This window comes from Lutra lutra, chromosome 7 (assembly GCF_902655055.1).
Source record: "Lutra lutra chromosome 7, mLutLut1.2, whole genome shotgun sequence".
NCBI classification, from domain to species: domain Eukaryota; kingdom Metazoa; phylum Chordata; class Mammalia; order Carnivora; family Mustelidae; genus Lutra; species Lutra lutra.
This window is the reverse complement of record NC_062284.1, coordinates 144,179,226-144,202,237: the sequence shown is the minus strand read 5'-3', so window position 1 is coordinate 144,202,237 and position 23,012 is coordinate 144,179,226. Positions and strand designations below refer to the sequence as shown.

At 54.6% G+C, this 23,012-nt stretch overlaps 1 protein-coding gene across 1 annotated transcript; it reads left to right on the top strand.

The window, feature by feature from the left end:
* Positions 1 to 16,763: 16,763 nt before the first annotated feature.
* HSP90AA1 (heat shock protein 90 alpha family class A member 1) lies at positions 16,764 to 22,658 on the top strand. Its single transcript, XM_047737578.1, has 11 exons — positions 16,764 to 16,906; positions 17,358 to 17,519; positions 17,609 to 17,975; positions 18,267 to 18,400; positions 18,705 to 19,025; positions 19,216 to 19,381; positions 19,755 to 19,945; positions 20,049 to 20,196; positions 20,415 to 20,683; positions 21,056 to 21,389; positions 21,860 to 22,658. The coding sequence occupies exons 2-11, from the start codon at positions 17,358 to 17,360 to the stop codon at positions 21,967 to 21,969; spliced, it is 2,202 nt and encodes a 733-aa protein (XP_047593534.1). The 5' UTR covers positions 16,764 to 16,906; the 3' UTR covers positions 21,970 to 22,658.
* The last annotated feature ends 354 nt before the right edge of the window (positions 22,659 to 23,012 follow it).

Below are 23,012 nucleotides of genomic sequence, written 5' to 3'. Positions count from 1 at the left end.
GTGTGTGTCTGTCTGTCTGTCTGTCTGTCTGTCTGATTTTTCTAGAGAGCACAGTAGATGTGGATCCTGGGCCAGATCCCTTTAACCCACCCCCAGGGGCTGTGGCGAGCGTTCCTGCTGACCGCTTTGATGAAGCCTCCTTGGCCTACACAGAGCTCCTGGCCAGAGAGACCATACTTGCCCTCCACCAGGGGAAATCGACTGACTTGGGGTACAAAGGGCACCCCTTGCCTCCGGGTGGGAAAGCTCTAGTGCAATTCAGAGCCCAAGCAGCTCCCGGAGATCAGGCGGAAGCTGGACCCCAGCTGAGGCCGCGTCTCGCTCAGCTTTTGCCCCCTGCCCTAGCTTGCTTTCCTCACTGCCCTTCTCCTTGGAGCGCTCCCGCCATACATAGCTTATACAGGACCCTTGTCTCAGCCTCAGCTTCCTGCAGTGATGGGATTCACGGTTCCTTGGCTCTCTTCAGATTCTGAGAGTGGTTTATGATCCCGTAGTGGGCAGAATGGTAGCCATGAGAGAGACGTCCACAGCCGAAGCCCTGAGACCCGTGAGTGTCACCTGATTGGGGAAAAGAGTCTCTTTGCAGAGGTGATGAAGGCTCTTGAGATGAGATCATCCTGGATTAGCCAGGTGGGCCCTCAATCCAATGACAAGTGTCCTTAAAGAGACACACACAACGGAGGTGGCCGTGTGAGGAAGGAGGCAGAGACTGGAGCGGGAGTGGGCGGTCCCGAGGACACTTGGAGCGAGCGGAAGCTGGAGAGGCCAGAAAGGATCCTCCCGTATAGTCCGTGCAGGGATCGCTGTCCCGCCACACCTTGGTGCCTGATTCTGGCCTCCAGGATCGTAAGAGAAGAAATGCTTTAAGCCTCCCCGGCCCCCAGGTTGTGGTCATTAGTTTCTGCAGCCACAGGACACAAATACCTCCAAAAGGTTAAAAATCCCTTCTAGTTGTATTTTTTTTTTAAGATTTTATTTATTTATTTGAGAGAGAGCAGGAGAGGGGAAAGGATCAGAGGGAGAAGCAGACTCCCTGCTGAGCAGGGCGCCCAACACAGGACTGGATCCTCTGACGCTGGGATCTGGGATCGTGACCTGAGCCAAAGGCAGAGGCATAAGCAACAGAGCCACCCAGACACCCTCCTAGTCTCCAGCTCCCCATCCCCAGGCCCTTACGGGGCCGAGCTCATCAGGAGCCTGTGTGGTGCTGACACCAGTGTGCGGTGGCAGCTCTTCCCTCTGTGATGGGGGTGTAGGTGACTTCTCAGGGCCATACTCACTACCTCGGTTCACCCCCTCGTTCTTACTCGGAAAGGCTCTGTAAAGGCCCGTTTTGGTTTCCTTAGGATTTTTGGCCAGCTGCAGCACCGTCTTCCCGACAGTATTTTTCAGGATTATGTCATGTTCCAGAATTCATCTCTGGTGATGCTTTCCTCCCTCTACATTTTGTCCATCCTCTCAAAAAATTAGCTCAACAGGGAGCTCGTGCTGGCACACTGGACTCCTCTGTTCCTTCCCTCTTTTTATCTCCATCATGATTATTCATGATTGTATAATCAGGATTTCTTTTTAAAGAAGCTCCTTCTTGATATTAGCCCACAGAACAAAAGGTTCTTGATTAAATGATGACTCTTTTCTGCTCACTGGAAGTCAAAAGCTAATGAAGGACTTTGATCAAAATGAATTTTGATACCCATTCTATGAAAATAGCCAAAAAGAAGCAATCAGTGGCTGTGTGGACGGAGGCTTTCAGAGGTCAGTAACCACCCATCGGGAGGTCTGTTTCTGGACAATGACTGGAAAAGCCAGATCCGCAGGCCTCAGAACACCAATGGGGGAAGTAAATGCCTCTTGGGGGCTCCGGGTTCACAGGAGCGCCCCTCCCCCCACCCTCACAGCAGCTTTCTCGTCGTCTAGCCGTGCCCAGGTTTGCGATCCTCAAATCCCAGTTCCACCAGCTTCCATGATCCACCTAGAACACAGATTTCCTCGTGGCCTTCCCTGCTCCCCGCTGCCTCCTGTAGGCTGGAGACCGAGCTCTGCACGCGCAGTCCCAGGCCTTCTGGACGGGCCCTGCCTCCCCCCACAGCGTGCTCCTGCCCCACTGCTTCTCACCTTTATACCTCCGCACGGGCAGTCCCCTGCTCTGGCGTGTCCGTGTCTTCCCTGACCACTCAGCCCCAGTGTCACGGCCATCAGCAAGCATTCTGGTCCTCCCCGCGCTCGCTTAACACCCTGAGCCTATTTTTGTCATGGCACTTACATCAGAACGTACGGTGACCTGTTCTCGTGTCTGCCTCCCCAGGACAGGAAGTGCATCTTGTAGGTCTTTGAGTTGGATGAAGGATGCACGAATTCTCCTGCCTGCTAGAAGGAACAGCAGGGGCTCCATCTCACAACATGAGATCAGGACCTGAGCCAAAATCAAGAATCGAATGCTTAACCGACTGAGCCACCCAGGCGCCCCCCCATTCTGCATTCTTTCATTTACCCTGTAAATTATCTTGGAATGTTTGAAATACTTATTTTTATCCAGACTAAAAGAAACTAGGAATATTTATAATTTAAAAAATCTATTATTTAAACTTTTCATTATCTGTATTTGTCCACTAAGTTCTAAAAATTGTTTGAGGCAAGTTAATAGAAGAAAAAGTACCAAACCATGGAAACCCCCCCCCCCCCAGCAGAGACTTCCTCTGCCCTGTTGCCAGGACCAGGTCATGTGGCCCCCTGACCACCGAGAGGTTGGGGAAGCAAGTTCGGGGAGAGGCTGTTGGAAATAACCAGACAACCAAGAGTGTTTGCCCCCGGATGTAAATAGCATGAATCAGATTCCTTTCTCCTTCAACCCAGGAGTCCTGCCTCACCCGCAGATAAGGTTACATCTCTTCAATCTGTAAGGCTCTCTGAGCTCTTCCAAAGAAAGGAAATTCACTGTTTTTTTGAGACCCTCCCCATGCCCACCCAGTAGCAAACTCCTGGGAACGGTGGCGGCCGATTGAAGCTGCTCTGGTTGCCAAAACCAGGATCCCAGCTCCCAGTAGCGTAAACTCAATGGGCTTGTGGCCTCACGGGGTGGAACCACGGAAGACACGGGCAGGAGCGTGGCTTCCCTGCCTGCATCTTGAAAGCTTCTCACGGACCGGCTCTCATCTCCGACTCTCCCTGGTGGCTTCAGCATAACCTTGGTTATGAGAGTGAGCTCCGCTGAGGCCGGCGCCCCGGTCCGCTACCTCCCCCCGCAGAGACTCGACAGTCCAGGCTCCCTGAAGCTATCGCAGAAGCGACACCGCGTCCTGCAGACGGGGATAGTTCAAGGCTGCTGAAGCACCACTCTGTCCTCAAGGTCCCTGTGAGCAGCGATTCCTCAGGCTGTGGCCGAGGCACCCCTGCACCAGGCCACGGTTCACACCCCACACAGTCTCCGGGGCCCCAACAAACAGCTCCGTGGCCCCGGGGCGCTTCCATCCCTTTTCCGGGCATGTCCAGGAGCCGACCCGACCCTCGTCCTCGTCTCCCCAGGGCAGAGGCCCTCCCTTCCTCCTGGTCCCAAGCTCAACTCCCATTTCCTAATCCAGAGGGGTTTTCGTTCCTTTTGGGACAGCCCCACCTTATTATATTGGTTTGATCACAGTAACAACTTCCATCATAATGAGAGGCCTCAAAGAGGTTCTTTGTCATGGTGCTGCTCCTGAAACCAAACCCGGGTGGTCCATTAACAACTCAAAGTCCCCTGCCACTGGGTGCTCCGTTGCTTGGGTGGCTCAGTAGTTAAACATCTGCCTTCAGCTCAGCTCTGGAGGGATCAAGTCCTGCATCAGGCTTCCTTCTCAGCAGGGAGTCTGCTTCTCCCTCTCTCTTTTGCTGCTGCCCCTGCTCGAGTGCTCACTCTCTCGGTCAAATGGGTAAATAAAATCCTAAAAAAACAAACAAAAAAAACCACTGAAAGGCTGTGATCTGCAGAGGATGAAGTCACGGAAGCACTTGGCTCACTGAGGTCGACACATGCACACAGCTGTTTTGTTTTAAAGATTTTATTTATTGGACAGAGACAGTGAGAGCAGGAACGCGAGCACGGGGAGTGGGAGAAGGAAAGCAGACTTCCCGCTGAGCAGGAAACCCGATGTAGGGCTTGATCCCAGGACCCTGGGACCATGACCTGATCCGAAAGCAGATGCTTAAGGACGGAGCCACTCAGGTGCCCCCACACAGCTGTTTAGTTCAGGAATCGCACCTACTGCGTGTGCACACGCCCTGGGCACTGTCAGCCGTGGCCTCGTAGGATTCCCAGAGCAAACAGCCTTTGGCCCCTAAAATCAAGCTGGCCACCCCCCCCCGAACCTGGTGCTCAGAGAGGCTCCAACACCCATCCCAGGCTGGAGGAAAATCTCGCATGTGCCCGCAGAGAGGCAGCCTCGCTGGCCCAATGAGGTGCCTTCCTAAGGGACTTCAAGGGGGATTACCCAGAGCCAACCAGAACCTTACACCCTTCAGGGCAGCTAGCCTCCGTCGTCAGCACGGAGGTGGGATGGGGGCCCGGGAAACACACGATGAGCCCCGCTTCTGGCTGAGGTCCTTCTAGCCCAGATGGAGAGAGAGTGCCCACCCCCCAGCAGAAGTGCCAGGGTAACCCAGGTGTAACACAGGGGACGCCGATGAGCCCAACGGCCTCCTCGAAGTCACCCAGCTCCTTTCAGACCTGTGTTCAGATTCCCAAGTAGGAAGAGAACATAATGTATTTTAACCCGCTAGATGGTTCCTGGGAAAGTCGAAGGAAGCCAGGGTGTGCCCTGCTCAGTCAGGTCCACGCTCATCCTGCGCCCCCAACAGGGCCTGGCACACAGCAGATGCCCGGGACGCGTGTTAGACGTTTTTCTGCCAGATACTGACGGAGTCCCTCCCTCCAGCCACTGTCGCTTGCTCTGTTGCCAGCTTGCCCCCCAGGTGTCTTGGTGGCCACGATCCCAAGGCAGGCTTCCTGTTGGTTTGGGTCAGACACATGTCTTACACTGGGGGACCCTGGCACCCCTCACGGAGACCTGCCTCACCTTTACCAGCAGGTGATCCCACGGCTCCCTTGTGTCTTGTCATCGGGGCTCTCGTTCTCTGACGCCCAAAGAAAGCCCTGACTGTCCCCGGGCATCAGATGCCGGTGTCCCAACCAGTGTTCATCCCGCTGCCACCAGCTCCTCTGGGTCCCTGTGCTCCATGCCACTGCATCCTGGGGCTTCCGCTAGAGGACGAGAGAGTTCTACAGATCAGCGACCATTGCTGCATTGCTGTCATCTGTGTTGCTAATGGTGCACGAACCACGGCTCGACATGGCGATTCCGAACATTTCTACTGAAGTCAACCAGCCATCCAGCCCACCTGGCAGGGCCACAGAAAGGGAAAACAATGTCTTTATCTTTCTCATTCATCCCCTGTCTAATATTTTCTCCTCGCACCTCCTGGGGCCCACGACAGGCCCTGAGCAATGCCCAGGAGGGTCCCAGGTCCCTGCCTGGTGTGCACATGACAAATAACCACAATACAGGACTACCGCGCCTGCATGAAAAAGCGCCATGGGAGGAAAGAGAAAGACAGTACCAGTCCCGTGGCTCCCAGCGGACGTGGTTCCAGAGTCACACCTTCAGCACCTGCTCACTGAGAAAGAACCCAGGTGGGAGGAAGCGGTGCAGGGGTGTCTCAGGAGGGTGGGGGTGTCGGGGGATGAGCAGGGAAAATAGAGGAAGGGCCCCAGAAAGGCTGTGCTGAAGACTTTGGACTTGATCCTGAGGTCAGAAATGAACCACAGGGGTTCCTGGGTGGCTCAGTGGGTTGAGCCTCAGGTCATGGTCTCAGGGTCCTGGGATCGAGGCCCGAATTGGGCTCTCTGCTCAGCAGGGAGCCTGCTTCCCCCTCTCTCTCCGCCTGTCTCTCTGCCTATTTGTGATCTCTGCCTGTCAAATAAATAAACAAAATCTTAAAAAAAAAAAAAAAGAACCACGGAAGGAGCGGAGCGATGGAGAGACTGTCACATATGGTGCCTGGGGTCATCCCTTCCGCCTCTGGTTAAACACAGTGTGTGGGACATTTGTCATCTGGATCTCTGCTTCTCCCGGAGCCCCTCACAGATGGCAGTAAAGATGATACGTGTGTGTCTCACACAGAACGAAGGAACAGGACAGGAAAGCAGCAGGACAGAGCAGTGAACCAAGCGTTGGGTGGCAGGACACAGACAGACCCGTGGTAGCTGGCCTTCCCTTAGTAGCCCGTGTAGTCACAGCACCCTCAGGATTAGAATGAGAGAGGGAGGTACTAAACTACCAACTAGAAAGATTTTGTGATTTGTGGGTGAGGGCCCAGCGGTGTCAGCGTCTACAGGTCTTTGAAAGAGGTCAGTGCCTCTAGAGAGGAAGTTCACAGGTGAGGAAACGAGGCACCCCTAAGTTATTCTACCCAAGGCCCCATACATAGCAGGTTTCAGACCTGTGCCTGCAAAGACATGAAAAGATAACGCTTCTAATTTTTATATTTAAACATCTATAAATGAAATAACTATTTAAGAATACCACTTTTGGGATACTACTCGGCCATCAAAAAAATGAAATCCAGGGGCGCCTGGGGGGCTCAATCAGTTAAATGACTGCCTTAGGCTCAGGTCATGATCCTGGGGTCTCAGGAGTCAGATAATCAAGGAAATGCCCATTAAAATGACAGTGAGATGCCATCTTACTGGCATAAACGCTAATACAGTGGACTAGGTGCTCTGGCTAATGGACTGAGGGAGACTCATTTCCTGCCGGGTGTGTTGAGAACAGTTTAAAGGCAATTTGGCTGTTTCTGCTAAAACAGGTGAGTTTCATGCTCAGTCTAACCAGGAAACACGACCAGAATGTCTATAGCAGCACCAGTTCTGGTAGCAAAGTCAGGAGACAATCCAGATGTTCACCCACAGAACAGACAGCCCAGTACAGTCATGTAGTGGAACATTATGCAGCAGGAAAAAAGAGTGAGATACTGTTGTACAAGTCAGGATGAGTCTGTTTCCACAAACATGGTGTTGAGAAGAAAAGACATTACAGAATACATGTGATAACCATTTATTTAAATTCAAACCCATCCAGGGGCACCTGGGTGGCTCAGTGGGTTAAGCCTCTGCCTTTGGCTCAGGTCATGATCTCAGGGTCCTGGGATCGAGCCCCACATCGGGCTCTCTGCTCAGCAGGGAGCCTGCTTCCCCCTCTCTCTCTGCCTGCCTCTCTGCCTACTTGTGATCTCGGTCTGTCAAATAAATAAACAAATCTTAAAAAAAAAAAAAAGATGCATTTGGACCCTAGTTGATCGGTCCTCCCGTGAAAGACCTTAGAACCGTCCTAAGACAAGTGGAACGTGGTCCAGCTGCCCCTTTCCTACCCCCATTTTTCCCGATGAGGAAACAGCCTTCAAGAGGAAGATCCTTGCCCCCAAATCAGCAGAGGCCAAACAGAAGAGGGACAAAGAAGCAGACACGTCCTCTCCCTGGGGGCCCTTAAACGAGGAGTGGGCTTTTCCAGGCAGGTAAAAGGGAAGGACATGGGCCAGGGTGTGAAGGAGCAGGATGCTGGGGGCAAGGAGGACACTTCATTGCGGGGTTTGGAGGTGAGGGGAGAAGCAGCAGGACCAGCTTTCGGAAAGCCTGGTGAACCCAGCTCAGGACCTGAAAATGACAACCCTTTCGTGGCAAGGTGGCCAGACCAAAGTGCTCACTGCCTGGGTAACTGGCCACATGGGCAGAATCCTAACCAACCGGCAGCTGCCCCGTCTCCGTGCAGACACAGCGGAACTCTCGGCCTGGGACACACGCCTGCTCGCTGCCCCTGCCTCCATTCTCAGTTTTGGGCCCAACCCCACCCTAGCTGGGGTATCAGAATCAGTAGCCCCTCCGGGTCAGCGGGACCTATGCTTCTACTGGCTGAACAAGAGGCTGCCTCTGGGTGGGGGTCAGACTAAAGGGCTTTGTCCTTGTGACAGCTCCTGTGACAGCTGGACTCAGCAGGGAGCAGGGAGGGCGAGGCCGGCTGCACCACCCTGATGGCCCAGGAGAGATCCGAAGGAGGTTGAGGAGAGGAGCGGGGAGGCTGGGCACACTAACTCTCCATGTTAGCACATTTTTAACATGTTAGCAGCTTTTTTAACCTTCCTGCCTTTCCTCATGTGTGAGGTTTTAGCAGTGACAAGCACACAACTTTTTTTTTTTATTTCAAAAAATCACCTCCCGTTTTCTTCTAGACCGTTTCCTCCCTACTCACCAAAAGGCTAGAAGCTTTGCCATGAACCGTTCAGGGTGAGACGTTAATGGTGGTGACCTAGTCTGGATCTCACACAATTCTCTCCTAATCCTCCCGTTCATGAGAAATAAACACGAAATTCCGGAACATCAAAACCATTTCCTAGTAGAGACCCCAAACAACCCATCAGCTCGCCAGTAGATGGCGCCAAAGGTTAGTCACTGCCTCTGGGCCCGTGGGCTCTGACCTGGTGCCTTCACACAGGGGCTCACAGCCAGTCCGTTCCCAGAGAGCCACCTGCCCCGACTGAAGCCAAGAGGCGGGGATACCGGGAAGAAGCGGGGCTGGAAGGGTGAGCGGTGAGGAGGTGGGAAAGACAAAGTCTAATTTTAATCAACCGCAAGGGAAGGGGAGGAGGCTTGTACAGTGAATTTGGCCTGCGGGTGATGGGGGGACTTCTCAGCTGATCTTTGCAGACACACCTGTCGCCTGGAGGAGGGCCTTGCTGGAGGAACTTCTCTGAAGTTCCAGGCACGTCGGGGGAACAGCTGAGAGTGGACAGGGAAGGATCTGGGAAGGGAGACCCGGCCCAGCCCATAAAGCCCTTGTGCTGCCGCAGTCATCTCTGTTCAGTGAAGGAATGCCAGCGCGCCGTGAGGTTGTCTCACGGAGGGTGATATTTCATCGAAGGGCATCATTCCTGCTGCCTGTGGAGGCTGAAGGAATGGAGGAGGGAGGCTGGAGCAGATCCAGAACACAACACAGCAGTGTCTTCTCGCCACCCCCCTGCCCCCCGCTGTCACCCCTCCCCATTCTCCCTCCCTCTGCACCTGCTTGTCTGCTATAGTCTTCCTCGCCAGGCCACCTGGTCAGGGCTGACAGTGGTGCCGCCCCCTCCAGACAGGCTGGGGCGCCTGGGGTGGATGGCGGGGGTGTTCTGCAGCTAGCGTTCCAGGCCCCAGAGCACCGAGGGCAGGTATGGAGATGGGGAGGATGTGGGCAGCGGACAAGGGGCCTGCAGGTGGCATGAGCTGGGCAGCCGAGCCCCAGGTCTTGAATGCCTGAGCGGGTACCGCTGGCTTGGTGCCCCGGAGGCCCTGGCATTCCTGCACCAGGAGGTGGGCAGATAGGAACAGGAATGAACGTAGGACAGGTAAATCCAGCAAGAACCAGCTGAAGGGGGCCAGGGCCCGGGGAGCTGAGGGGCTGGGCAGGGTGGAACCCAGAGGATGGAGGGAAAGGACATTTAAAAGGAAAAATCCACCAGACTTGGCAGCGCTCACAATGTGGGGGCCGAGGGATGAGTCAAAGATGACTCATAAGGTTTGAAGGTGAATCAGGGGAAAGTGACGGTGCTTCCAGGAAGAAGTTGAAGCCCACGCCCAGGGCTGCTGTTCTTCGGGGCCTGAAGAGCTGGTCCGGACCGTCCCACGTGTCACCTGCATGCTTATTTTGCCCCTGTCATTTGCCCTCCCCCACAGAACGTAAGCCCCGTAGGTGTTACCTAAGACTGAGCTGCTCTGTGCACCTGGCCTGGGGAGATGCTCAGTGCGCACCTGTCCCTGCCAGACTCAGAGCAGGCCGGGAGAGGCAGCCAGGGCCCTCTGCGCAAGGGAGACTGGGAGCCCAGGTGGGACGGGGGGGGGTGGTCTCCCTGCACCCCCGCCTCGGCGCAGCCTCCTGTCCCTCCAGGTTCCCAGCTCTTCGCCGGACTGGGACTGCATCCGGGGGCAGCCCTGTGCCTGCCGAACGGATCTGGCTCCTTCCTTCCCATCCACCCGCCCACCACGTCGTCGCTCACACTGCGGGGTCCTGTTGCTGGGGGCCCCTCGACCTGGATGCCCCAGACAGTTCAGCGCCACATGGTGACACTGAACAGGTCACCTGCTGCTCTGGCCCGGGCCCTACATTCCCCAAGGTGACCACAGTGTCCCCCACGCAGGATCTCCCATGCAGGACCCTGCGGGCTCCTTCGCCTCACCTGACGGTGAGCTCGCCCTGGTCGCCTGCAAGGCAAGCCTGCCCCTTCTCTGGCCACCAGCTCTGCGGGTGCAGGCCTACTCTCCTCCCCCGGGCCTGAGCTCCGTGCACGGGATGGTCCGAGTGGAGTAGCGTCTGAACAGTGGGGCGGGGGTGTACCCGGGGACAGCCTCCCATGCCTCCTATGCTACTCGGGCCACATTTCCAGTCCCCTGGCAGAGTGCCCTGCATGACCTGGCACCTACCTCTTGCTTCAGCTTCAGTGGCCACCCGCCCTCCGCGGGCTGTGTCCCTCATCCCACCCATCCCACGGGAAGGCTCTTCTGGCCTCCATTTCCTCTCCTGCCTCACCTTCTCCCCATTCCGTACAAGTCCTCATGTTCCTCCTAGATCTCACATTTGCAGATGCCGTCCCCCCTCCTCCCACCGCCGCTAACACCACTCACTCTCCTCCATTCCCAGGACCCTCCCAGCACCCATCAGTTTACAAAGCCACGTATCTGTATGGGGTTGGCTTCGTGTCTCCACCATGCGTGCGGTGGCCTAATTTGGCTCCCACTGTGTCCCAGGGCCTGGACACGGGGTTCGGTAAGCAGGCAGGAAACGAGTGGGGCTCAGCCAATGACTGGACACCATTTCCCTGTCAAAGTGGCCACGCTCTGCTGACAACAATGGTAGAGCAGGGCAGGGGAATGTCTGTGGTACCTCCTGGTGACAGCATGCTCAAATTAACAAGGAAGTTACCAACCCCATTTGGGCCTTCCAGCAATGGCTGCCCAGCTGGGCCTCAAAGGATGGGTTAAAACCGACCAGGAGAAGAATAGTTTTGGTACCAAAGTGCCCCCAGTTTTATAGTTGGTCAGCAAGAAACTGGTTTGCTGTGTGGAAGTCCACTTCAGGGCCAACTCGAAGTGGTCAAGTCACTGGACCACTCCACCAAAATGCTGGTCCCGTCTCTCCACCTCCCCTCGCTCTCAGAGTCTGGCCCTTCACTTTCTCTGGGACGATCCTCTCAGCCCTCCCCTTCCTGCTCAAGCAGTGAGCCCAAACAGTGAGTACAAGGGCAGGACAGCATCATGGTGACCTGGTGACTGCCAGCACGGGTCACCCTTCTCCCCACTCTCCGTTAATTGGACAGCACATTCGTCCCTGGGGTTAGCTCACAGCTTGCACCTGCAACCTTACTATTGCAGAGATGAGAAGACCGAAGCACAGAGAGGTTGAGCTGCCTGCTTGGAGTCACACAGCCCCTACGCAGCAGGGACGGGGCTCACGGTCCGGTCCAGACCAGCCTCTTCCAGGTCAGCTGTGTCTCTTTCCAAAATACGAACTACTGAATTTCCCTATATCATTACACCTTGATTCTGACCATTTCTCCTAGCTCTTTGCTAAACATCTTCTTAAAAAAAACAGCTTTATGAGGTGTAATTGACGTGCAACAAACCGCACGTGTTTAAAGTACAAGGTGACATGTTTTGACACACACGTACACCTGCGAAGCCATGACGACAAACACGGCAGGGAGCAGGTGCCTCGCCCACAGCTTCCTCGTCGCCCCTCTGTCCCCCTCCCCTGCGCCTACCGGCCCGGCCCCCCAGGCCTTCACAGATCCACTTTCCCTCACTCAAGGTTAGCTTGCGTTTTCTAAAATTATATCAAAGACTGGTACCTCTCCTTCATCATGATTCTGTATACACAGTACTTGTCCGTATACACCGTAATCTGGGCCATAAGGAGTCTTGATTAAATATGCAAGGATTCAGATCATGCGGAATATGTTCTTGGACCACAATGGAATGAAATAGTAGAAATCAGTAGCAAGGGGCTCCTGGGGGGCTCAGTCAGTAAAGCATCTGACTTCGGTTCAGGTCATGATCCCGGGGCCTGAGGTCGAGCCCCTTGTTGTCAGCAGGGAGCCTGCTTCTCCCTCTCCCTCTGCTGCCCCCACTGCATGCGCTCTCTCTCTCTCACAAAAAAATAACGAAATCAGTCACGAAAAGATTTCTGGGAAACCTCCAGATATTTGGAAGGTAAACCCATTTATAAATCATCCGCAGGTCAAAGAAGAAATCAAGACTTCTTTGTTTACTTTCATACACATGTGCAGTCACTGAATGCCAGGCCTGTCCTGACCATCTCCAGAAGCAGATTTTGCTCATTTCAGCCTCATAACTCTGCAAGAGAAACAGACTTTCCATGCGCCTGTGACAACCACGGGCACAGAGTAAGTGACTTGCCCAGGCCACATGGGTAGGCAGGAGCAGATCTGAGATTTGAACCTGGGCACCTGGATACAGAGTCTGGCCTTGTGTTCCAGCTTGATGGAGGGACATCGAAGGGGATCACTTTGGGACCAGCCCAACAAATATTAGGGAGCTAATCTGCAGGACTTGGGTATGTAACAGAAACACAGTGGAGGGAGCAGGAGGAGGTTGGGTGAGAAAGGAGGTGGGGGGGCTCAGAAGAGCCAGGGTTGGGGGCTTGCTGGAGTGGGTGAGCACATGCCTTGCTGGGGGGTCCCACATTCTGAGAACTGATTTATACAAGGGGACGGGGCCTGGGAGGAAGGCAGGTTGAGGTGGGAAGGGACCCTAGGGAAATGTGGGAGCTGAAGGTCCACACAGGGACATTAATTACAAGAAAAAGACAGGGATTGGTGTCTGGGCCAAACGGTGTGGGGGCCGTTCACAGAGTGAGGTTTACAAAGGTAACAGCACAGTGGGAGCAGAGACAAGTAGGAGGGTGGGGTGTCCTGCAGGGCCCATGAGCCTAGTTAAGGCAGTCGTCTTTGTTCTAGGAATGCTGGGGTGTCCAGAGTGTTTGGGGCATGTGTGAAGAGGGCACTGCCAGGGTCAGATCCGTGTTAACAGACCCCACCCTGGCCACAGGGTGAAGACAGGTGCAGTTGGGGCTACAGAGGTCTAGGTGAGCCACTGGGGGCTGGTGACAGGGATGAGGGACTTGGGCAGGAAGTGGAGCATGAAGGTGGCGAGAAGCAGATGGGTTCAAGAGGCATTTAGGAGGCAGAAATGGTAAGGTCATGCCAGATCCCCTGTGGGGATGCTTGGGGGTTCTAGAAGGTGGTGCTCTAGTCCCCTGGGTAGTGAGTCCTGGGAGAAGACCAGGTAGGTGGGGCAGTGAGCTCAGTGTCCAGGTGTGGCGTTAGGAGAGTCCTGGCCCTGGCTTTTCTGTGCACAAAGCACAAGATACACACAGATACACGGAGGTATCTTTCCAGGAGCTCCACAGGAAGGCCTGAGAGGGGGCAAGTCTGCTGAAACAGAGGAGCCGCCAGCAAGCGGGAGAAACCCAGCACGCTGGTGATGGAACACAGGCAGCGGTGGTTGGTGGGGAACGTTATCCAGAGGTCAGAGGGGAGCAGGACGAGAAAGTTCTGGTATTTAGTAACTAAGGCAGGTAGGAGAGACCTGGAAGGCCAGGAGACTGTGGAGGGAGGGAGCGTTGTTAATGTCCAGACCAGCTGGGAAGCTGTGATTCCAGGAGGGGCCGTGGGGCAAGTTCTGCAGAGCAGATCACAGCTGGGGCTTTGAATGGCCCACCTGCAAGAGATCCTAAACTTCCAGGGCCCTGACAGGAGTTGGGTAGAAAGGAAGAGGTGGTCAGGCCTCCGGGTCAGGAGAGCACATGGACCAGATCTCACAGTGCATTGTGGGAAGCCAGCACGTTGCCGCTCCTCCTCCTCCTTCTTCCCTCCACTCCCCTCCTCCCCACTTCGAGCCCCCTTCCCCCCTAACCCCCCTCCCCCAGCCCAGGCTGCAGGGAAAACCCGGGGAGAATTTTCAGGTACAGCTGGGGGCAGAATTACAGTTTAGGAGGTGCCCCAGCAAATGCACAACGCCCACTTCCCCTGACCACGTGGCTGGAAGTTTCCACTCTGTTTTTCCTATTTTATTTATTTATTTTTTTAAGATTTTATGTATTTATTTGACAGAGAGATCACAAGCAGGCAGAGAGGCAGGCAGAGAGAGAGGAGGAAGCAGGCTCCCCGCTGAGCAGAGAGCCCGATGAGGACTCTGAGATCATGACCTGAGCCGAAGGCAGCGGCTTAACCCACTGAGCCACCCAGGCGCCCCTGTTTTTCCTATTTTAAAGCCAGTTAAGAAGCCCCGTGTTAATTTCACACAGGCCTAAATGGGACCTAAGCCCCCGTGTGAAAACCCTGTTCCTGGAAAAGCGGGGCTTCCCCAGAGACAAGGGTGGAGGAAGGGTTCAGACAGGTTTGTTTACACCATAAGGTGCTTCCAGATTGTTCCCCTGGGTGGGGTGGGGGGGGGGGGAGAGCGGCTGGTGTGTTGGGAGGAGTTGGAGGAGGACCAATAGTGGGAGGAGCTAGTGACAAAGGAGCCTGGGACAGGGCTAGGTTCACAGTGACCTGAGGGGATCCAGCTGGGGGGGATCCTCAGACCTGGTGGTTGACCTGGGCGGTGTCTAAGGGCCCCTCCCCTCCAAGCTTCTCAGGACTCTCATCTGCCATTGTTCAAAATGCTTTTGGGGTTCCCACCTAGAAATTGGTTTTTGGGGCCAGTTAACCCCCCAAAGGGTGAACTAGATACTTCCAATGGAGACCTCAAATGACGTAAACTAGGCAATAAAGAAGATGGGCTTCACAAAATCATGGTAGGTGTCCTCGGCGAGCACGCGTTAGTTACTCCTGGAATTGCAGGCTAGTGTGAAGGACACGGTTAAAGGCAAACCAAGGGCAGGTAGAGGTGATGGGCATTAAGGAGGGCACTTGTGATGAGCGCTGGGTGTTATATGTAATGAAGCATCAATTCCCCTAAACCATACGCACATGCATAGCAGGTAGAAATCCCCCAAAGGATGAAGCAGGGGTTTGGAGAATTCAGGCCTCTGTAAGGGTCCATTTCCACACCTCCCCTTGTGCACAGCGCAGCCTAAGGAAAGAACCAGCCCCTGAGCAGGGCATGAACATTTGGAGATTGGCTGGCAATGGGGAGAGGCAGGGATGAACCTCAGTCCCGTCCTGGCGCTCCTAGTCCCACCCTCAGAACTGAACCCCTGGAGTGTGACCAGGCCCCTGAGGCTCCCTTATCCCAATGATGAGGGGAAAGAAGGCAAGCTGGGACAAAGCAGATACCCCACAGCTCCCCCTACCCATGGGATATCTGTCACATTCCTCAGGCACGCCTGGCTGCCCTAAAGCTAAAGACAGAAAGAAGAGTTAACTTCCAGAGATCACAATCCTGCAAGACCGGAGTCTCCCTCAGCTTACACGTCTCGGTAATCTCTAAGAACAAAGCATTTCTTTTTTTCTTTTTTTTAAAAAGATTTTATTTGACACAGAGAGAGAGAGAGACATCACAGGTAGGCAGGCAGGCACAGAGTAGGGGAAGCCGACTCCCCGCCAAGCAGAGAGCCCGATGCGGGGCTCGATCCCAGGACCCCAAGATCATGACCTGAGCTGCAGGCAGAGACTTAGCCCACTGAGCCACCCAGGCGCCCCAGAACAAAGCATTTCTGTTAATGCTTTTCTGTTTCTTTCTAGCTTCCAGAAAGATGTGTAGGTACAACGGCAGCCCATTGACAGACCCTTGAAGCGGGCAGAGTGTAATGTCCCTCCAGGAAGCTCCCAATTATCTTCAGGTTAATGCCTTGCTAGAAGGAAAAACAACCTGAACTTGACAGTAGCAAAGCCTCTCCTATTTTGTAGGTCCTCTTTGGCATACGAAAGTGCTCTGAAAACCTCCCTGTTCCTTACCTCCCCCAACACCAAAGCTTTTTTCTGCCCACACAGGCCCAGTTCCCGGGCTTTAATAAACCACCATTTTGCACCAAAGATGTCCGAGGATTCTTTCTTGGGCATGGGACCGAGACCTCACCCCACCAAACCTCACCCATATTCCAAGACCCCATTACCAAAACCCCCACGTGGCTAGGGGCTCTCTCTGGTCAAGACAAACCAGGGCTCGGGTCTGCCTGCGCATGCGCTGGTCACCCCTCACGGCACCTGTTGCCCCGAAATCCAGGGCCCTGAACCCCCATTCGCAGCCCAGAGCCTCTGACCACTGGCTCTGATGTACAGATGCGCCCTCTCCCTTCCTGGAACCCCTGAACCCGGCCCACACCCGGCCCGGGCCCGTAACGGGTGCAGACCCCAACGCTGCGGCGGCAGCCCCAGGGCCGCGGTCTGAAGCCCATACAGCCCGGGAAGCCGTAGGAACTACTAAGTTACTCTGGCGGACTTGCCCGAGCAGGAGCGCACGCGCTCGCGCCGGAGCTGGAGGGGACCCTGCGGGATGTGCAGGCACCGGGTGGGGGATGGGGCGCCAGCGCGAGCCGCGCTCGGGGTGTTGGCTCCGGAATGCGCGAGACTTTCGCGAGAGTTCCGGCCGCGCCGGCGCACTGAGACCGGCGCGGAGACGCGCGCGGCGGCCGTTGGGGGTGGGGCGCTCGGGACGGGCCCGCGCGCGCCCGGGAGAGGGGCGGGGCCGCGGTCACGGCGCAGGCGCAAGCGCGTGGCCGCGGCGGCGGTTGGGGAGGGTTCTTCCGGAAGGTTCGGGAGGCTTCTGGAAAAGGCGCCGCGCGCCGGGCGGGCCCGCGTCTATATAAGGGAAGCGCGGGGGCGGCGCGCCAGTTGCTCCTGCGTCTCGGTGCTGCGTCCTCTCGGAGCCCGTGCGGTCCTTTAAGCCAAGGTGAGGGGGCAGTTGGGGGGGGTCTTTGGGGGGTGGCGGGGGTCCAGGGCGGCGGGCTCGGGGCGGGTCCCCCGGAGGCCGTGGGCCTGCGGGGCGGCGCGGCTGTGCTCTCGCAGGCGGAGGCCTCGGGCCTGCTGCGCCCCCGACCCCCACTCGCGGGTAAGAAGGGGTGCGCCCGGGTCGGCGGGGATCCCCGGCCGCCGGGCTACGGCTCCGGGATCTCGGGCGGAGGGGAGAGGGGGGGAGGGGCCCCCGGCTCCGGGCGGGGTCCCCGAGAGCGTGTGGCGCCCGGTGGCGGCGGCGTGCGCACGGCCCTCGTTGTCGCAGCTGGAAATGAGGTCATCCTTTGTCGGCGGCCCCGGCTCGGGCGGCGAGCGCGGGCCTCCCGGAGGAGCGGGCAGGGGGTGCGGGGGCGGCCCGTAACCGGCCCCGCGGCCCTGCGGCCCTGCAGATGCCTGAGGAAACCCAGACCCAAGACCAGCCGATGGAGGAGGAGGAGGTGGAGACGTTCGCCTTCCAGGCGGAGATCGCGCAGTTGATGTCGCTGATCATCAACACCTTCTACTCGAACAAGGAGATCTTCCTCCGGGAGCTGATCTCCAACTCGTCCGACGTGAGTGCGCGGCGCGGCGGGCCGGCTGGGCGGGAGGGCACCCCCTCCCCCGGGCGCTCGGCGCTCACCGGACCCTGCTCTGTCGACAGGCTCTGGACAAAATCCGATACGAGAGCCTGACCGACCCTAGCAAGCTCGACTCGGGGAAGGAGCTGCACATTAACCTCATCCCGAACAAGCAGGACCGGACGCTCACCATCGTGGATACCGGGATCGGCATGACCAAGGCCGACCTGATCAACAACCTGGGCACCATCGCCAAGTCGGGGACCAAAGCGTTCATGGAAGCTCTGCAGGCGGGCGCAGATATCTCTATGATTGGCCAGTTCGGGGTCGGGTTCTATTCGGCCTATTTGGTGGCAGAGAAGGTGACGGTGATCACCAAGCACAACGACGACGAGCAGTACGCCTGGGAGTCCTCCGCAGGGGGCTCGTTCACCGTCCGCACTGACACAGGTGGGCCCCCAGTGGGCCCTCCTTGGGGGAGGGCCTGGGGCTGTAGGCTGGGGGCCCAGAAGATGCTGCGGAGGCCTGGGAAGCACGTGATAAGAGGAGTGGGGCCCTTGAGTCTTGATCCTGGGCAGGCAGTTAATTGTCCAGGGTTCTCCTTCCGTAGTACGAGTAAACCCTACATGGTTAAGTTGCTCAAAACGGTTGGGTGTGCCATGGAGAACAAGGGTTTTCTGTTTTCCCAATTGCTTAATTTGCCCATTCAGATTGAAATGGAGTCCTTTCTCTCTCGCGCAGGCGAACCTATGGGTCGGGGAACGAAGGTTATCCTGCACCTGAAAGAAGACCAGACTGAGTACCTGGAGGAGAGGAGGATAAAGGAGATCGTGAAGAAGCACTCCCAGTTCATCGGCTACCCCATCACTCTGTTCGTGAGTGTCCTCGCCGGGTGTAGACCGCAGGGCTGGTGACCGGAAGTTCTTAGTGTTTGGGTCTGTTGGTGAGGGAAAGAGCCAAACTTGCATTGGCGGGACTTTGTGAAGTTCCGTCTCTCTGTCCACGTTACCCAGGCTGGTTACTTAGGTAGATGACATGAAATACTGACCAGAGAGTTTTGGCTGATAAACGTTTCTTTCTTCGAGTCTTACATACACTTGAGTGTTAACTGTACCCAGTCCAGAGTGTTCTTTAGTTCCAGAATGCAGAGGTGACGTGGTTTTGCATCTTACTTTGAAGGTGGAGAAGGAACGTGATAAAGAGGTGAGTGATGATGAGGCTGAAGAAAAGGAAGAGAAAGAGGAGGAAAAAGAAAAGGAAGAGAAGGAGTCTGATGACAAACCTGAGATAGAAGATGTTGGTTCTGATGAGGAAGAGGAGGAGAAGAAGGACGGTGACAAGAAGAAGAAAAAAAAGATCAAGGAGAAGTACATTGATCAGGAAGAATTGAACAAAACAAAGCCTATTTGGACCCGAAACCCCGACGATATTACCAATGAAGAGTATGGAGAATTCTACAAGAGTTTGACCAATGACTGGGAGGATCACTTGGCAGTGAAGGTGAGTGGCCCCGAGTCCGTGCAGGTTGTCTGACGTGGTCGGGGTGTGGGTTGCTGCCCAGGGCTCTCTTCCAGCCCTTGTGCTCTCCCAAGAGCGCTCTTGGTTCTGTGACTGTAAGCGGAGGGCGTCTTCAGTGGCTCGTGCTTGCGTTGTCCCTTGATGATCGTTCGCTGTGTGCTTTTTTAAACAGCATTTTTCAGTGGAAGGACAGTTGGAGTTCCGGGCTCTTCTCTTTGTGCCAAGACGTGCTCCCTTTGACCTATTCGAGAACAGAAAGAAAAAGAACAACATTAAGTTGTATGTTCGCAGAGTTTTCATCATGGATAACTGTGAGGAGCTCATCCCGGAGTATCTGAGTAAGTGTGGGTGGTGAGGCTCAAGCCCAGCCAGTGCTTAGTCTGCTCCGCACAGTGGATTTAAGAATGCATGTGGGGGGCACCTGGTGGCTCAGTGGGTTGAGCCTCTGCTTTCGGCTCAGGTCGTGATCCCAGAGTCTTCAGATGGAGCCCCTTGTCGGGCTCTCTGCTCAGTGGGGAGCCTGCTTCCCTCCCTCTCTCTGCCTGCCTCTCTGCCTACTTGTGATCTCTCTTTTCTGTCAAATAAAATCTTTCTTAAAAAATAAAAAGAACCCACGTAGGGCAGGAGATGATATTTGGTTCCTTGGGTTTACCTGTTTGTGGATTGCGTCTTTGGGGATGACTTTGAGTGCATTTGTTCCTATTTTTTCAGATTTCATCAGAGGTGTGGTGGACTCTGAGGATCTTCCTCTAAATATTTCCCGTGAGATGCTGCAGCAAAGCAAAATTTTAAAGGTTATCAGAAAGAACTTGGTCAAAAAGTGCTTAGAACTCTTCACCGAACTGGCCGAAGACAAAGAGAACTACAAAAAGTTTTATGAGCAGTTCTCCAAAAACATCAAGGTTGGTGTGAACACATTTGATCCTCAGTAGTAGTGGTCATTATGGTTTGTCAAATTTCGTGACTTTTTTTAAAAAAAAGTTCAGAGCCCACGTTCTCTTTCAGCTTGGCATCCATGAGGACTCTCAGAATCGGAAGAAGCTCTCGGAGCTGTTGCGCTATTACACGTCCGCCTCTGGTGACGAGATGGTGTCTCTCAAGGACTACTGCACCAGAATGAAGGAGAACCAGAAACACATCTATTACATCACAGGTAAGGACAGAGGGTGCACAGTCACAGTCTCGCAAATCTGGAGCTCCTGAGTGTGCGTTCTGCACCGGGCTCTGCAGGTCCACTCCCAGGGACAAAGCCAGGCAAGACCACGTGGGCTGGGCCGTATCTGTGGTTAGATCTGACTAGACTTAGCAAAAGGCAAAAGCAAGATGAAGTCCTTGCCTGTTAAAGGTCTGTAACTTCTTCCAACCCTTCAGGTGAGACCAAGGACCAGGTAGCGAACTCGGCCTTTGTGGAGCGTCTTCGGAAGCATGGCCTGGAAGTGATCTATATGATCGAGCCGATTGATGAGTACTGTGTCCAGCAGCTGAAGGAGTTTGAGGGGAAGACGTTGGTGTCTGTGACCAAAGAGGGCTTGGAACTTCCAGAAGATGAAGAAGAGAAAAAGAAACAGGAAGAGAAAAAGACAAAATTTGAAAACCTGTGCAAGATCATGAAGGACATCTTAGAGAAAAAAGTTGAAAAGGTTTGTGAGAGCAGTGCCCTGGGCTGCCTCGGTCTCCTGGTCATAGGCTGCCTTATAGAGGGCCTGGAGGGGTTGGCCAGGTTTGTCCTCCGTAGGCCCTTTCTCTTTCTCCCCTTGTGTTTTCTGAACTCCACGAATAGAAAATTAGCATTTCCTACATAGAGAAAACTGCTAAGGTCGCTGAAGACCCAGGGAGAGGTAGGGTGTGCAGGAAGAAAGTTCTGAATAGTTGAATTTGCTGGTGACTCGTGACTACTCAGTCCGTGGAAGTCCAAGGGTTCATGTTACCATCCAGCTGGTGGCGCTAGTGAAAAATTAGCGTAGCGGCGTCTCCTCCATGCGCTCCTTGCTTTCTTCATGCTCTGCTTGCAGGTGGTCGTGTCAAACCGACTGGTGACCTCCCCGTGCTGCATCGTGACAAGCACATACGGCTGGACGGCAAACATGGAGAGGATCATGAAGGCCCAGGCCTTGAGAGATAACTCCACCATGGGCTACATGGCCGCGAAGAAGCACCTGGAGATCAACCCCGACCACTCCATCATCGAGACCTTACGGCAGAAGGCCGAGGCCGACAAGAACGACAAGTCTGTGAAAGACCTGGTCATCCTGCTTTACGAGACGGCGCTCCTATCCTCCGGCTTCAGTCTGGAAGATCCGCAGACGCATGCCAACAGGATCTACAGGATGATCAAGCTTGGTCTCGGTAAGCTTCCCACAGCGCCGTGGGCCGGGTGGGACCTTCAGCCCCATCAACATTAGGGGTGACCCCTCTGGCTTGGGTGACCTTAAAGGCTCCTCTTTCAAAGAGAACAGAGGGGTGCCTGCATGGCTCAGTGGGTTAAAGCCTCTGCCTTCCGCTCAGGTCATGATCCCAGAGTCCTGGGATCGAGCCCCACATCGGGCTCCCTGTTCAGCAGAGAGCCTACTTCCTCCTATCTCTCTGCCTCTCTGCCTACTTGTGATCTGTGTCTGTCAAATAAATAAAATCTTTAAAAAACAACAACAACAAAAAAAAAACAGAACAGACCTTCTGATCAGAAGGTCTGTAAAATGAAAGCGCTTTCAGCACCGACTAACGGTTCAGCCTTTACAGTGAGTACAGACCAGCGTCGTGGGCTGATGATCAGCTGGCTTCAAGAAACCTAACAGCAGGATGGGTTTCTCTTCCAACAGGTATTGATGAAGATGACCCCACTGCTGACGACAGCAGTGCGGCTGTGAGCGAGGAGATGCCGCCCCTGGAAGGTGATGACGACACGTCGCGCATGGAGGAGGTTGACTAGGTGCCGTGAGAATGACTTGTACATGTATTCGATACTTTATCTTCATTCCCTCTGATAATATATTTTCAAGGATGTTTTTCTTTATTTTTGTTAACATTTTAAGAATCTGTATGGCATGACAATAACTACTTAAGGGGAAGATAAGATTTCTTTCTGTTTGAGTTCGAGTGTGATACTGTGACGTGTAGGAACTAAAGCCCAGCTAGTTTTTCTTCCCTAGTGCCACGCCGGCTCATTGTAACCGGACAAGGTGACCTTTGTTGTGAGGTGTGCGTAACCTAACGTTAACTGTGATCTACAGTGTTTAGCTACCAAGTGGATTCCTTAGTAAGACCAAATTTGTCTGTCACTGAAGTGTTCCGAGCTATACCTTGATGTTTTAAAGAGAAATGTTGGTTAAAACAGCTCTCACCCTCTAGGATCTACTTTTTAAATCTTCTGTCCCCTGTAGTTACCAGCTGCATGTACCAGGCCTCTAGAAACTACTAGTTTAACCAACCGGATGGGAGTAACCGTGTATAGGGCTTGTTTTCCAAAGAGGAGCGTTGTTTAGAGTAGCGACATTCTAGGCCTACTTAGGCATGTTGTAAAGCTGTTGGAGAAGTAACTCCACAAGTTCCGTGAGTGGAAATGTAGTGCTCAAGTCACATTCTACATTAAAAGGTTGTAACAAATACAAATTAAAAAAAGTTCCGTGAAAGTGTTTTGTCTGGGGGGGAATGTGGGAGTTGTGGGGGAGCAGGCACCCCAGATGGAAGAACCCGAGTTAAAACACATGTTGCTTATGAGACTAAGGGAGGTGGTTACCATGAGGGCCTGAAGTCACCACCCTGCCCATGCACACTGATGTGGGGGCCCTGGGGGTGGGGGGTGCACATTCTAGAGCCCATGGAAGAGAATGGGAGCGTGACACAACATGGCATTCTCCCTGTGCTGCGTCCCATTGCCTCAGACCGTTCTTTCTCAGGATTTTCATGTCCAAACTGCTTTTTTGTGTTTGTAAAACCTTTATGTCCTAAATACAGCTCCTTAATAGCTCAGCC